Source organism: Pholcus phalangioides, unplaced genomic scaffold, assembly GCF_987345545.1.
Source record: "Pholcus phalangioides strain wild (caught in Gottingen) unplaced genomic scaffold, Ppha-v1.0 ptg000039l_1, whole genome shotgun sequence".
NCBI lineage: Eukaryota > Metazoa > Arthropoda > Arachnida > Araneae > Pholcidae > Pholcus > Pholcus phalangioides.
Genome location: NW_028301625.1, coordinates 21,498,629 through 21,513,871, shown reverse-complemented (window position 1 = coordinate 21,513,871; position 15,243 = coordinate 21,498,629). Strand labels below are relative to the sequence as shown.

The following is a 15,243-nucleotide window of genomic DNA, read 5'->3' as shown; positions in this document are numbered from 1 at the left end:
CAGCCTGCAACAGGGCCCCTAGGCCAGGTCTTCCAACGTGAAAGGTCTCGCGGAACCCTTGATTATGAGGCTATTCCGCTGAACCCTTTACAAATTTTGAAAATTTCTACAATATACAGAGTGTCCCAAAAGTCTGTATTCACTTGACAGAACAAGAATTCTCACTTGTAGTAGATAAAAGTGTCAAAACATATATATTTGTGTGAGTTACAAATACATACTGTGACTATAATTACGACCCATATTTTACGGGACAGAATTATTTTTTCATAATATTTGGCTATTTCATCATTTTAATAAAAATGCTTTTGTCAAGCTTGCTAAATAGGCCCACTTTGAAATTTTTATATTGTGAGTTCTCCCTCTTTATTTTAAGATCAACAAAATTGTTGTCCGTTTTTTTCCTTTTTTTTTTCATTTGGTCATCCTAGTTAAACTCATAGCTTCCAGATGACGAGAAACACGCTCATTGAATCATTTTTTCCCCCACCACCTTCATTTTCTGCACAATAGGACTGATTAGACCATTACTTATACAGTTCACATCCGATTCCGAATAGCTTTTTTATGTTTCTCACCAAGAGGTTCGTACACCAAACGTTTGGTGTGCAGACATTCTTCAATAGCAATGTGCTGTTTGATCACTATACAATGTTTTTGCAATTGTTCCTTGTATCAGAAAATGCACTGGCAAAGACAAAAGAAGGTATTGAACACACAACATCTGAGCATCTTGTGGCAGAGCTCGCGAGTATGTTATTGACCTGGGCTATGATATTCCTCTGCTATGTAAATAGCGTTCCACAAATACCCACGTATTTTAATCATGCCAACTGATACACAAGTATCACTGATTTTTCGCTTAAGTATTCAAGTGTTCTCATTAAAATTCATGAAATACAAGAAGCTGTCACAAGGACAAGAGAATAGTAAAAAACAATGTTTGATGAAATCTGGGCCGGAATTGGGAGGGAAAGGGGACAACTGCCCCAATTTTAGGGGGTGGAAAATATCGTGAAAGAACAAAAATACCGTTATGAAATTGGAATTGGAGGGAGCGGCAAAATCGTGTTTGCCCCTCCTCACAAAAATCTTAGTTATGACCCTGGATGAAATGGTCATTAACGATAAATGAATAATATTAATGACAAAATACAGAACAAGAGAAAGAAAAAATTACTCACTGTACTTGGTCAGCCATGAAGCCATGATGGGTGTGAGTTTTAGCATACACCATTTCCATCCGAAATGTGGATGGAGTGGTCAAAGGAAGAGAAAGAGCGATCTCCCCCCCCCCCCCCGGTCCAGTGTGCCAAACCAGAACCAACTACAATAAATATGAAAAAAACTATTCTTAAGCTTCTGCATAGTAAAACAAGACGAGCTGAGGCACTTCACACAAATAAGAACACAGCAAAAACTACACCAAAATCGCTAGATCGCTTTTCCTCTGATGAAAGAGAGCACAACTGAAATCATGAGGAGCAAAAAATTCTAACTTGAGCAAAAACAAAACATGAAGTGAAAGGACAGTCAGTTTTAGCAACTAGCAATTTAGGTGTTTTTTTAGCATGCTAAATGTTTGCTTGTCACGTGATGTTATATGACCAGCACTGATTGGACATTGAGAGCTATTATGTGTTACTCGGGTGCAAATCTTGAAATTTTCGGTGAACTCACCGAAATACAATGATGTTCACTCGTGGGAAATTTCCCTTACGCTTTTCCTTCAACAAAATAATAATTAGAAGAAAAAATTCAGTTTAATGTCTTTCTCGAGTTCTTCTGACGGGTGGTGGTTTTTTTGTGTGGTTCAAATGATCCGGAGTCCCATTACAGACAAGGTCGGGAACAAAAAAAGGAAACAACGGGTCATTTATTAGTCTCAAAAACTTCAATTACTCGACGTTTTTCTTCAACTCGAACTCCAAATGTTTGGGAAAATGATCATTTCTATACATTGAATCAATGTAATTGTAGATTACAAAAATGTGTGGCTATAACAGTTGTTCATTGCATATTGTCACCTCAAAAGAACTAAGCTGTAATGATAGACTAATTGACTGATTGTTGACAAAGATACGGTATTAGGGCCGCAACTAGATGCTTTTAGTCAGCCAGGGCAAGCACACATTCAGGCGCCCTATATTAATGTTGAAGGAGAAGTTTTTTTTAATTTTGTGTCACAAATTGAAGGAAGTTAAAGTGTGAAATTAGCACCCCCTTCCCGGTCCGGCATTCGTGTCACTAAACCCCCTAGTTGGAACCCTCAGGTTTCTCTTTAGTTGTGGCCCTGCCTAGAATAGTTTAAAAAAACACCTCTTCAAAGCACTAAACCAGTGGTTCTCAACCTTTGGAAGCCCGTGGCCTGGTTTCATTTATTCTTGTAAGTGAAAGGCCCAGTGAAACACATGATTAACGGAACATGAATGGGGGAAAAGGAAACGGCAGTCTCGGCCCAGTATGAATGATGTCATGGCCCGATACTGGGCTCCCGGCAGTTGAGAAACACTGCACTAAACAGGCAATCAGCAATGTCAAACTAACAACAGCTGTGAAAATGTGACATCATACAGCAAAAAATAATCATAACCATGATGCCATCTGTCTGTTGTTTAACATTAGTTGTCTGAAAGAATAAACTTGCTAGACTAGATATCTATTTTCTTTTCATTTTTTGTTTACTTTGACCAAAACATGATTACCAACAATTTTATAATAATATCCAGGTTTGGTATGATTATTGGTATGGTTATCATATTTTCCAGAGTATGGCATTGAGCTGATATTCAGTGAAAAGTAGTATCAATATTGCTGTTCTTGAATAGAGGGCAAGGATGAGTGTGAATAGTAATGCAGTAGACACATGGCCCCCAAATTCTGGAGCATTGCACTTAGGCTGGGAAATCTGGAGGGCCCCCAGACCAGACTTTTGACGGCCGTTCAACAGTGAATTTATAACATGAGAAAACAGAGTGATGAGAATCGTTCCAGGCCTCATGGCTGGAACCCTGTCAGCCCCACCCTTGTAGGAGCCATGAGTAGACTCTTGCTGATCTGACCCATATCAGACCAGGGTGTGCCAGATTACTGAAAGTCAATGGAAAAAGCCTATTTAAGGTAATATAAACTTCTGTGCACAAGCATACAGTGAAATATTTTCTTCTGTGTTAAAAAAAAACCTGCCTGAAAACACTGGATTACTGGATGGGCCAGACGAGCGCACAACCAGATTATCAAGGGTCTTTACTGTGATTGGATTGCAATTGAAATAAGTATAGACATAGTAAAATTGATTTCAGCTCTCATCTGACTTTATTAGATTTTTTACTGAATTTCAAAAACAGTGCAATCACAGCACAGAGTTTCTGATAACCGATTGATAACTTTTTCCAAAACGAGTCTGGAAGCAAATGCAATAACCATACGTTCTGTTTAGTCAAACAAGACATGAAAATGGGATAATTCTGTTTTTTCCCCCATATAACTGGTAGCAAAATGTTAAATTTTTTTTTATATTGTTCTGAAATGGGATTTTTTTTTCCTCTAAGCTAATACTGTATTTTTTAATTCAGCCATTATGAGTAGTGCAACTGCCTGTGCCTAATGTTTTACAAATTTCAATATATATTTTTTTATGTAAGACAACTAACTAAATTGACCAAGAACTGAAGGATTTCATTTTTTTACCTTCATGCTTTTGCTGTAGGAAGCTCATTGCAAAAGCAGCTCTGTATGTACATGGATCATAGCAGCTACTGTGGCCTGTTCAGGACTGACTACTGAAATGCCAGTCAACAAAAAGGGGGGAGGGAAGAGTATACTTTCTAACCTTCTACATAGTCTCTCAGGCAGTTATCTCCCAGTTATCCATCCCTTGGTCCCATGTATAACCAGTTGAGTCTGTAAATCATGCATGATCACTAGATTATGTATGTTTTGTAGTAAATCAGAACAAAAGATAAGGTGCATTTTTAGTATTTTTCAAATTAATTTATTAAAACCTGCTACTCTTTTGCATTATTATTATTACAGGTTTTTTCAAGAAATGTTAATCATAGATCTTTTTGCCTGGCACATTTGTTCACTGATCAGAAATTTGATGGAGGAATCCTAGGTTTAGCATATGTTGGCTCTCCGAGACGAAATTCTGTTGGAGGTATTTGTAGTCCAGGTATATAATATAAGTTGTTCAGTTTTCGATTTTCAGAAATATTTATGCCACTTCACAAAACCAAAACTAATTCATAAAAAGAATTGTTGACATTCATTTTTCTTATCCATGAGAAAACCTTTATGACACACTTGATGTACAAGGTACATTCATGGCCCCCCTTATTCTGGAGCAAGACTCCCCTAAGCTGGGACCTTTAGTAGGCTCCTTTGTAGGGAATTTATAGTGTACAAAAAACAAAAATAATCGGAATTGTCCTGGGCCATGTCAGCCCCACCCTTGTGGGGGCCATGGGTACATTTGTATTGAAGAGGATGTGAAATTCTATACCCTACCTAGAAACACTCGTAAATGAGAAGAGTTACCTTACTCAAGCATGTCAGTCAGTTTCAGTGTATGAACATAGTAAATGTCAGGCGGATGTTATTCACCAGAGTGCATTGAGCTCACTGTGAAATTCACCACAAGAGGAAATATGATGTGAGCTAGTTTTTGTTGGTTTGGTGTTGGGCCACTGATTTTATGTTACCAAAATCAAGCAGTGAACAAATGTCAGTTGATAGCCAGAAAAAATGCAGAAAGTTTCCAGTTTAACACTAGGATGGCGCCCGAGTGGCATGGTGGTAAGATGTTCATCGACCATCATGAAGGTTGCTGTTACGGTTCCAGTTTCAAACCCGAGGTTGAAGAGACAAAGAATGATAAGAATTGCATCAGCTTCTGAGCTGGATCCATGTCCATGGGTAAAATCGTGAAAAATGAAGATTCTTTTGGTTGTGCTACATTGTACTAGTGAATGCAATACAATAAAAGCACAAAGACTCATAGAAATGCTAAAAGAATTGAATTACCTAGGATGACAAGCTTCTTCAAAAAATGTATCTTTGGTATAAAATGGGTACTAGGAAAAAAGCAAACACTATGATAGAACATCTGTTTCATAAATATTAATGTTCATATGAGAAGACTGTCTGTTTCAACATGTTTTGCAATCATGTTAGTGAAATACCTCTATAGCTGTCAAAATGACCGCTACCATTGTTCTGCGTTTTAGCACTAAACTAAGAAACCTAGAACATATTTATATTTTCGAAATTTAAGAGCATTAACACCCTGAGATGAATTGTTTGGGTGTAATCACACATAAAAAATAGCTTTCCGGTCAGAATTACCGCTTCTGTCATTCTAGTGTTAAATGTTGCAAAAGCAATGAAAGGAAACACTTGCAAACATATACCAAATAACAGGATAAGGGCTGTGATACCAACAAATGGAAAAACCAATTTAACACTGATCTCTTGTTCTGTAATATTATGTTTTTTTTTATTCTGACATAATTATGGCATCTGCATAGAACAGGGGTGGCCAACCCGCTGCACGCCATTGGTATGAGTGGCATGTGATTGCTTTTCAAAAATTATAGGAATTCTATTCTATTTTTCAATCCAAGAAATTCTCTCCAACTTTTAAACAATCCTTTTCTTATGAATGATGGTCTTGTAAACGGCCAAACCCATATTTAGTATGGTAGGCCCCCCTTAAAATACTAATTATGACTTTTTATTCTAAGCTTTTCTGTTCGGTTTTTCATCTTTTGGCACAGTAGCTAGCTAGATCAAATAGCCATAGACAATGCTCATGCCCCATAAAAACTGGATGTATGGTGTGCAAGTTAACATTTTTAGAGTGGCAAGCACATCGGAAATAATCTTGATTGTGTCACAGTTTGGAAAAACATTGGCCACCCTTGGCATAGAATGTCCGAATAGCATGCTTACATATATATAGTGTATTAAATTATTTCTGCACATTTTGAAAGCCCTGTGTGTGCGTGAAAGCACTTTAGCCATGCGTTGCCCAGCACATGTCCAGCTTAGGAGAAATATCAGTGTTAAGTCATTAATAGTTAGTTCAGTTCAATTTATTAGTGTAATTGTTTGAAAACAATAATATACAAATTAATATATTACTTTGATATTGGTTGACTATATCAATAAAGAGTAGGTTTTTTTTGTTTGTTTTTTTCAAATTTGTCTTTCAGGATATGTGAAAAATGGTTTCACATTGTATCTGAATTCTGGGCTGAGTACTTCAAGAAATCATTATGGCCAGAGAGTTATTACAAGAGAGGCAGACTTAGTTACTGCACATGGTATGAGCTTATTACCATATTCATAAATATTATGAATTATTATTTTTTTAATTTACATAAATGATCTACCCGACTCCATAAACTGCCGCATTAGACTCTTCGCTGATGACTGTGTCATCTATAAAACAATGTCCAATCTTTCTGACCAAGAATCTCTCCAACACAACCTTAATATTATTTCCAAATGGTGCTCAACCTGGGAATTACCCCTCAATTTCTCAAAAACTGTTTTTATGAAAGTGACCCGTAAAAGAATCCCTCACGAATTCCCCTATTCTATAAACGACTCTTTGATCTCTGAGGTTTCCCAATATAAATACCTGGGCATTATAATCTCTTCCGATCTCCGCTGGAACCTTCACGTTAATTATATCTTTAATAAATGTCTCCAAAAACTGTTTTTCCTGCGCCGTAGCCTAAAATACTCCACTGGTCATGTTCGTCACTTGTGCTACCAAACATATATTCTCCCTGCCCTCTCCTATGCCTGTGAAGCCTGGGACCCCCACACCCAAACCAACATGGACAAATTAGAATCTATCCAAAATAAGTCCACTCGTTTCATTTTCAACTGTTGGTCTTCACATGTCTCTATAACGGAACTCAAGCGACAACTCAATATCCAACCACTCTCCTCTCTTCGACTTATCTCTCATTTAACTTTTCTTTACAAACTCCTCCATGGGGTTTTTAATATTGACACATCCAATATTCTAATCCAACCTTCACATTTCTCTGTTAGACTCAATCATTCCAAAAAATTACAGCCCATCTTTGCCTCTTCAGATTGTCACAAATTTAGCTTTTTCCCAAGAACTATTATCGACTGGAACAACCTACCATCAAATATTGTAGATTGCACTACGATTTCTGACTTTTCTCGTACCATCAATCGACACTTTTGCCATATATAATTCCGCATCCTCTTGTGTAGGCCTCGGCCAAACAATATTGTATAAATAAATAAATAAATATAATGGCAATTTTTTTATGGGCATCTTTTTTCAGCCACATCATTGGGCATTTTGTCTGTTGTGACCTTTGTATTTGAAAAGGTAGAATTTTCTGCCTTTGCATTTGTTAGAAAGTTTTACCCATAATATTTGTTGCAGTTCAGTTTAACAACAGATTGGTTTCGTAAGAATCTTTTAAGCTATCCATTTGAAGAATTAAAATTGTGATTAGTGGTATATGTCTTGAATTATATGCTGTAAATGCTACTTATGGAACATCTGTTTCTATTTACTAGGTTTCTCTGACATCTAAGCATTTTTCTAATACAAATACAATTTTTAAAGCCACAACAGAGAAATTACCCAACACGGTGGCTTAAAAAAAAATTTAAAAAAATGAGACGAAAATATAAATGCAATGAAATCTTGCTAGTGTGTGTAATTCAGATTCATTATGGCAAAAAATATTCTGAAAGTTCTCAGTAAGTTAAAAAAAAAAATGTTTTTCATGCCATTTGATGTGTCGCAAATTTCTACCTGCATGTCTAGAATTTATTCGATCTTTAGCTTCATTCACCAAATTTGCCAAGAAAGCAGTGAACCCAACATTGCCATTATTGCTGTTGTATTTCATTGCTATACTGTAATAGGATCCGTAGGAAGACAGAAACACCGCAAAACAGTTAATGTCTAAGTTAATGAGAATATACAGTAGACTCTCACTAAAATATCCGGCAGATATCAGGCCAGGGTGTGCCGGATTATCGAAATTGACAGTAGACTCTCACTAATACGGCACATATTAGGCCAGGGTGTGCCAGATTATTGAAATTGACAGGTTACTGGAAGTTAATTGAAAAAGCCTATTTACATAATATAAACTTCTGTGCACAGACATACAATGACATGTTTTCCTCTTCTATGTTCGAAGAAAACCCACCTAAAAAATGCTGAATTACTGGATGGGCCGGATTAGCTCACGGCCAGATTATCGAGAGTCTACTGTATATATTTCATCATTCGAGAGTAGTGAAATTGTCATTTGTATGTTAAATATATAATTTGATTTTATTGTTGTATATCATGTAAACTAATACATATTTTTTTTCAATTGCAACTTGCTCCTGTGATTTTCTCTGGATCAGAATTTGGTAAGTGTAAATTTATTATCATATATTAAGATTTGGTGAGTAGTGTATTACTAAGAAAATGCTTGAGCGAAATCTTTTAACATGTGACTACTACAGACAGAGTCTCTATGATCCAGCACTTTGTAATATGCATTAAAAACAGATTGAAAATTGCTGATCACCACTAATACTAAATCTAGATAAGTCCTCGTGAATCAGTGAAATGTAAATGTGTAGTGAGAGATTATTTTGTGCTTGCGATTTCTAAATAGTTAAATTTTCTTTCTTAAAACTTCAGCATGTAGTAAATTTAATGAAAGTATAGGCAAAACTGTTTTAGCATTTCCATGGTATTAAATTTTTTTACGCAAATATTAAACCTCAAAGATGCTCAAAAAGAACCTCTGGCATACAGTAAAATTTAGCTTTCTAACTTGAGCATTCTATGCTCTGATGCTTGCAAGTTTATGTGATGATATATATAAGTCATCCAGTTGCAAAACTCTAAGTGTAATCCAGATTTTTTGCAGAAAGTGAAAAAGAACCAGTGTATTTTTTGAGTTGACTGCTAGAAATTCAAAATTTTAATGGCATAACATTAACATTTTAACAAACGGCTAACTCTAAAAATAAACTCTCTACAAACATTTTTTTTCACTTTCTGTAAAAAAAAATCTGGATGGCACTTTACAAGTTTTGCAACTGGACGACTCACATATTATGTATCATACATGTTTTACATTATAGCAGGTTGAGTCATGACATTCCAGAATTTGGTTAAAGATTATATTTTATTGCTAGTTTTTAATTAATTAATTTCTGTTTGCACAGAATATGTAAGTATTTGCTTGTAGGATAGAGTACATTCATTTTTTTATATCAACCAGCATTGGTCAAGTTTTTGGAATAGAACTTTAAATTTTCATACGAGTCATGTTATCATAAACATTTTTAAAAAACTGCTTAATGTCACTGATGTTGCTTGAACTTTTTGCAGATAAAGCCACACATTCTGACTAATACTATACAGTAAACACTTGATTATCTAGGGAAGTGCTTCCCAACCTGTAGTGCATATAACCCTGGAGTTATGTGATGTGTAAATAAATAAATAAATGTACCATTCATGGGTATACAAAAAAAATAATCAGCAATAGATGAGTAAAGCACAATAAAAGAAATGCAAAACAATTGTTATAGCAAAATATACACAAACCTCCAACATATTTCTGAGGATATGAAAGCCTACTAGGTATTTCAAGGTGCCTCCTATACATTTCCGGGGGGTACTTGAAACATGAAAGGTTGGGAACCACTGATATAGAGTAATGGTGAGGAGAAGGAAGAGGATTTTCCATGGTTCCATTAGTCAACTAAAGACCATGGTTAAGTTTCCAGAAATGAAAAAATAAATAAATAAAATAACAGTAATCACAAGTAGTTTTAATGTAATATATATTTATGCATTTTATATTTAAAATTGATATTAAGTGTATGTCCTCATTTTATTCAAGTCAAACAATCACAATTTTAAAGGAAAGCATATACAGTGATACCTCGGCTAGCATAGGTAATTGTTGCGTTGACATGTGGAAAAGCATGTAAGTCACAAAAATCAAATTTTACAGGACAATCCAAAGTCTCAGCAGCAAAGTCATAAACACTCATTGCTAATGCCATCTTTGGAGAGCTGCAGAAACTACATTATTTATTTTAGTGACTTACTTGTTTTACCATGCCACTGGCATGGGTTCATGCTATGTTATTTGCGAAAAAAATAATTTTCGTTTTTTTATGTGACTTACATGCATCACTTACAATTCATTCTAGAATCACATTTATTAGCTGAAATATGATTTCTTATAGGTTTGTATAGAAAGTTGCTTAATTGATTCCCGGTTCTGCCCAAAATTTAAAGATAAGTTTTTTGAAACACTATGAAGCTCTGTAACAAAAAAAAGCTACCAAATTCTGAGATAAACTTCAAAATGGGCATCTAACCATGGAAAAGGTCCTCACTATGACATTGGGGCGGTTCTGAAGCACCATGTTTGGTAAAAGGTTTTACAAGGTACAATTCATTTTGCTGATGCACGTGAATTCTTCAAAGAAGTGGACCAAAGTAGTCTGAACATCAAATGCATATATATCCCCACAGATATCATTAATAGTAGAATGGCAGAAATGGAAAAACTGTTTAGGGGCACGAATCCACTAAATGGAATTAAATCTGTCCATTCAATATCTAAAGTTGCCAACATGCTTGTAAGCATGTTCAAAAACACAGGAAACGTTATTCCATTTGCAAAAAACATCAACTTATAAGCAATACTTTGCAAATACAAAGAATTTGGTTTCTATATACTCTGCTTACTTGCGCTTTTTATATTACAATTTCACAAGTTACGTTTGAAAAAGAATGAAGAAGAATGCATGGAATAAAAAAATGTTGGCTTCCATATACTCTGCTTACATGTGCTTTTTATATTACAATTTTGCAAGTTATGTTGGTCACATGCACTTGAGCACAAATAATTTTTTTTTTAAAGTTACTTGATTTGATGCTTTGGCAGGTATATTATATTAAATTCAACACTTGAAAGTTATATTGTGAAAAAATGGGGGACTTGAAAACATGTAGATTCAGAGGAATTGCTGAAAGAAACAAAGTGTGTTTTTAAGGGAGTATAAAAGCTGTTACATTGGTCACAGCCACTATTTATGAAAAAAATTTTATAGATTGTGTAAAAATTATGCATTTAACAATTTTTATACCATTTCTTAAGGTGGTGCACAAGTTTTATAACATTTAAAATTATCTTTTTATAAAATTCCATTATTTACAACCGAAAAACAGCTCATTTTGACTGTGAATGTTATGTTGGTCCCGTGGAATGACCCTTTAGTCAGCTCATTTCTGTGTAGATGCACATAGAAAAGATAAGTTCGTAGAAAGTCCAGACCATTCAATTTGATGTTAAGAATCTTGCATGTAAAAAATGCATGCACTGTAAACATTAAGCCTAGACTAATTTTTTTGCAATACATTTTTTCTTAGCTAAATCTTTCATTTTGCATAAAATGGGTCAAAAGCTTTCTGGATGAGAAACTGGTATATCTAGAAAGTGACTCTGGAGTGGATATAAATTAATTAAGTTCTAAAGAAAGTAATTCGGATGATTGTGTGAAAATTCATCTCACAATGCTGCTGTGTTATGTGAGAGAGTGCATATATGTGAATTAAAACATTCATTAGCAGCATTATGCTTTATATTCTTTTTTCATTATTGGAAACTGTAGTTTAAGGGAAACAAGTTGGTTACACAAAGAGAAAAGAAGGCTGCCATTTTACTCCTCAAATAATCATGCCTTCAATAATAAAAAAATATAAAAATACAGTCAGGCTTGCTGATAATGAACACGGATATTCCAAATTCTCACATATAACAAAGTTTTTGCATGAACCATTAGTTTGGTATTGCTTATCTATGTTATTTTGATTGCTTATAAGATTTCAGCAAAGTATGGCTACCATGAATTCTTGACTGGTTTTCAAATACAAATTTCTTTGCAGTCTTGTAGATATTTTCTCACATTTGGGACCCCCCCCCCCTCCACACCAGCCTTGGGTATGGATATAACAAAGTTCATGTACACTGAACAGTTTTGCTGTTTTTCTGACTTTATGATTAGCCAGTCTGGCTGTACTTCAATTATAAAGAAATTTTAGACTTCTATTCTTTAAACATATACACCCTATGGTACACCCCATTTTTATCTGTCAATTTAAAATTATTTTTGGGGTATTTCCAAAATTTTATTTTTGTTTACATTTAATTTAACATTTGCGAAGGTAAAAAAGTAATCTGTGACAATTGAGCGATACTGACTGCAGATTATCATTGGGACATTTTGAAGTAGTTTATCACTGATCCACTTGGCAGCTATACCTGAGGGCAGAGTAAATCTAATATTCTATATTATAAGACTATTCCATGATACCATATTTCCTATACATTTTTCTAATCTTTTTTCAATTTTTTTCCAGCCACCTTGTTGGGCAATATGCCTGTTGTGCATTTAGACAGTGTATTTGTATTTATCTAATACCAATACAGGTATCCCTCGCTTGAGCGGTTCTACAACAAAATGGCATAAAGCGAGTTGAATATAACATGGGTAAGATATAGGAATAGGGAAAGTTTCTTTAGATGGATGAAAAATAAACTCGGTCATCAGCCGCCTAAATGAACTAAAAATAATAATTTTTAATAAAAGCATAATCATTAGAACTTATAAATAAATCTCTTTAATTTTTCTTTATATGAATGCATTAAACAACAACTTAATTTTTATCATAAACATAACTTTTCTTTCCCGAAGAGCCTGATATGTGAATCTGATAACTTTTCAATGAAACCATCCTGATTCAGCCGAAAAGCACTATTCCTCGTCTCTCTCTATGAGAACTTTGGTAACAAAGCCAGGGAATTCTGGATATTCCTGACACATATTACAATAATTCTAGTGTCATTAGGACTGTTATTTTTTATTAAAATTCTAATGGAATTGTTGTGGTACCAAAACATATTGCTGAGCCAGTTGTGGTTAATTTGAGTATTTCATCCTTATTTGTCTTTATAGGCTTAGAATATTTGTAGGCCTGAACAGGCATGATGATGTAAATACATATATATACACGGGGTGATTATAAAATAAACTTTCCCGACATATGGGCCCCTAACTATCATACCATTCACAGAAACTGAATGAAATTTTGGCATAAGGTATTTTGATGTATGCGCTCAAGAATGATATGGAAAACAACAGTGTCACTCTAACAGTTACGGTTACAGTGAGAAAATTTCGAAAATATCAAATGGCAACACCAAGTTTTTTGTATTGGAATGTGATCTCCATTGTGAAAAACCCTAAATAGCGTTCGAACGGCAACTGTAGCATGAAAATCACCGGCGGTAGATAGGCTAAAAGTGAGGACAACCAATAAGGACAGAGAAGCAGCATAAAATAAAGCATTTTATTGTGTTTCACAAATTTTCCACATGACCTCCTTCACACACGATGACACTTTGCATGCGGCAGATAGTGGATAGCACTGCAGCATGTACCATGGCAATAGGGATCTCTTGAATCGCAGTTCTGATGGCATCTTTCAAATCAGATGCAGTTTGCGGACGAAACTGATACACTTTGGATTTCAGATATCCCCACAGCCAGAAATCCATTGGTGTGAGATCAGGAGACCTTGGTGGCCACGGAAACGGGAAATAACGGGAGATAACTCTGTCACCAAACTGTTGACTTAAGACACGTGTGACTGAAGACCCTACATGTGGAGGAGCGCCATCTTGCATCCACACAACTTCAGATAGAGCATGTTGCTGTTGCAATGCGGGAATCGCGTAACGAGTTAACATGTCCAGATAGCGAGCACTCGTTACTGTACATGTTTGCAGATCACCGGCAGTAACCTCTTCAAAAAAGTAAGGGCCGAGGATCAACGTACTTGTTATACCACACCACACAGTCACTTTTTCCTCGTGTAATGGACGTGCAAGCACATCATGTGGATTATTGTCTGCCCAGTGCACACAATTTTTCGAATTCACGTTACCAGTTGACGAGAAATGCGCCTCATCTGTCCACAGAATGCGTAAAGGCCAGCTGCTATCTTCATCGTACTGGATAAGGAATTGATTCGCAAAATCCAGCCGTAATTGATAGTCTCCCGCTTCCAACATCTGGACACGCTGGAATCGATACTGAAACATGTTTAGAACAGCGTGCAGAATCTTGCGGACAGTTGAATTCGGCAGATTCAGAACACGTGAAACACTGCGTGCACTTGCGGGACGAACTGTGCTTATCGTCTGATGAACTTCTGCAACAGCTTCCACGGGAACCAAAGGTCGTCCAGACCGAGGTCGATCACATGTACACGCAATGTCTCTGCGGCATTTTGTCCATTCAGGTAATAAATCTTTACGATTTCCCCATGTTCTTTTCCTGAAAGCGGCATCTTGTTCGGAATGGCAGAAAGCAACACACGTGGCTCGCATTTCGCAGTGCCTTTTCTTTCACCTAATGTGATGACGTCAGTCATGACTGTGTCTTACGTAGAATCCGAAATTTGCATTTCTTGGTTTCTTCTTCTCGTTTTGTGGAAGACTAATCAGGCTGGGATCTCAGCTGAAGAAACAGTGTGACGAATGAAACGAACATTAATGCTCTGGTGGACGGCAAAGTCCTTTTTACTTTTTCCTTGCCTAGCTCCGGGGCTACAGGTGCCATTCCAACGCTATTTAGTGTTTTTCAGTATGAAGATCGCATTCCAATACAAAAAACTTGGTGTTGCCGTTTGATATTTTCGAAATTTTCTCACTGTAACCATAACTGTTTGTGTGACACTGTTGTTTTCCATATCATTCTTGAGCGCATACCTAAAAATACCTTATGCCAAAATTTCATTCAGTTTCTGTGAATGGTATGATAGTTAGGGGCCCATATGTCGGGATAGTTTTTTTATAATCACCCTGTATATATATATACACACACACACAGTAAAACCTGTCTTTAACAGAATAGCAAGGGACCAAGATTTTTTTATGTTGAACACAGGTTTCCGCTTAATAAAGTTTCAATTGACACAATGTGTAAAATTATGTAACAATCTCGTAATAAAATAAAAATAAATTGAAACTCAAGTAAATAATTTAAAAATTGATAAAATAGATAATGTAATGTATATTATTTACTCTGTAATTATATTTATTAAATATTTATCACTTGATATGTTACATTATTTATAAAAAT

At 35.5% G+C, this 15,243-nt stretch overlaps 1 protein-coding gene across 1 annotated transcript in view; it reads left to right on the top strand.

Annotated features, from left to right (window-relative positions):
- Tace (ADAM 17-like protease Tace) overlaps positions 1-15,243 on the top strand; it is a 71,811-nt gene that overhangs the window by 18,390 nt on the left and 38,178 nt on the right. The window contains exons 8-10 of the mRNA XM_089253892.1: positions 4,036-4,174; positions 6,216-6,326; positions 8,425-8,430. Coding sequence (XP_089110018.1) covers positions 4,036-4,174; positions 6,216-6,326; positions 8,425-8,430 — 256 coding nt within the window. The remainder of the gene's footprint in view (positions 1-4,035; positions 4,175-6,215; positions 6,327-8,424; positions 8,431-15,243) is intronic.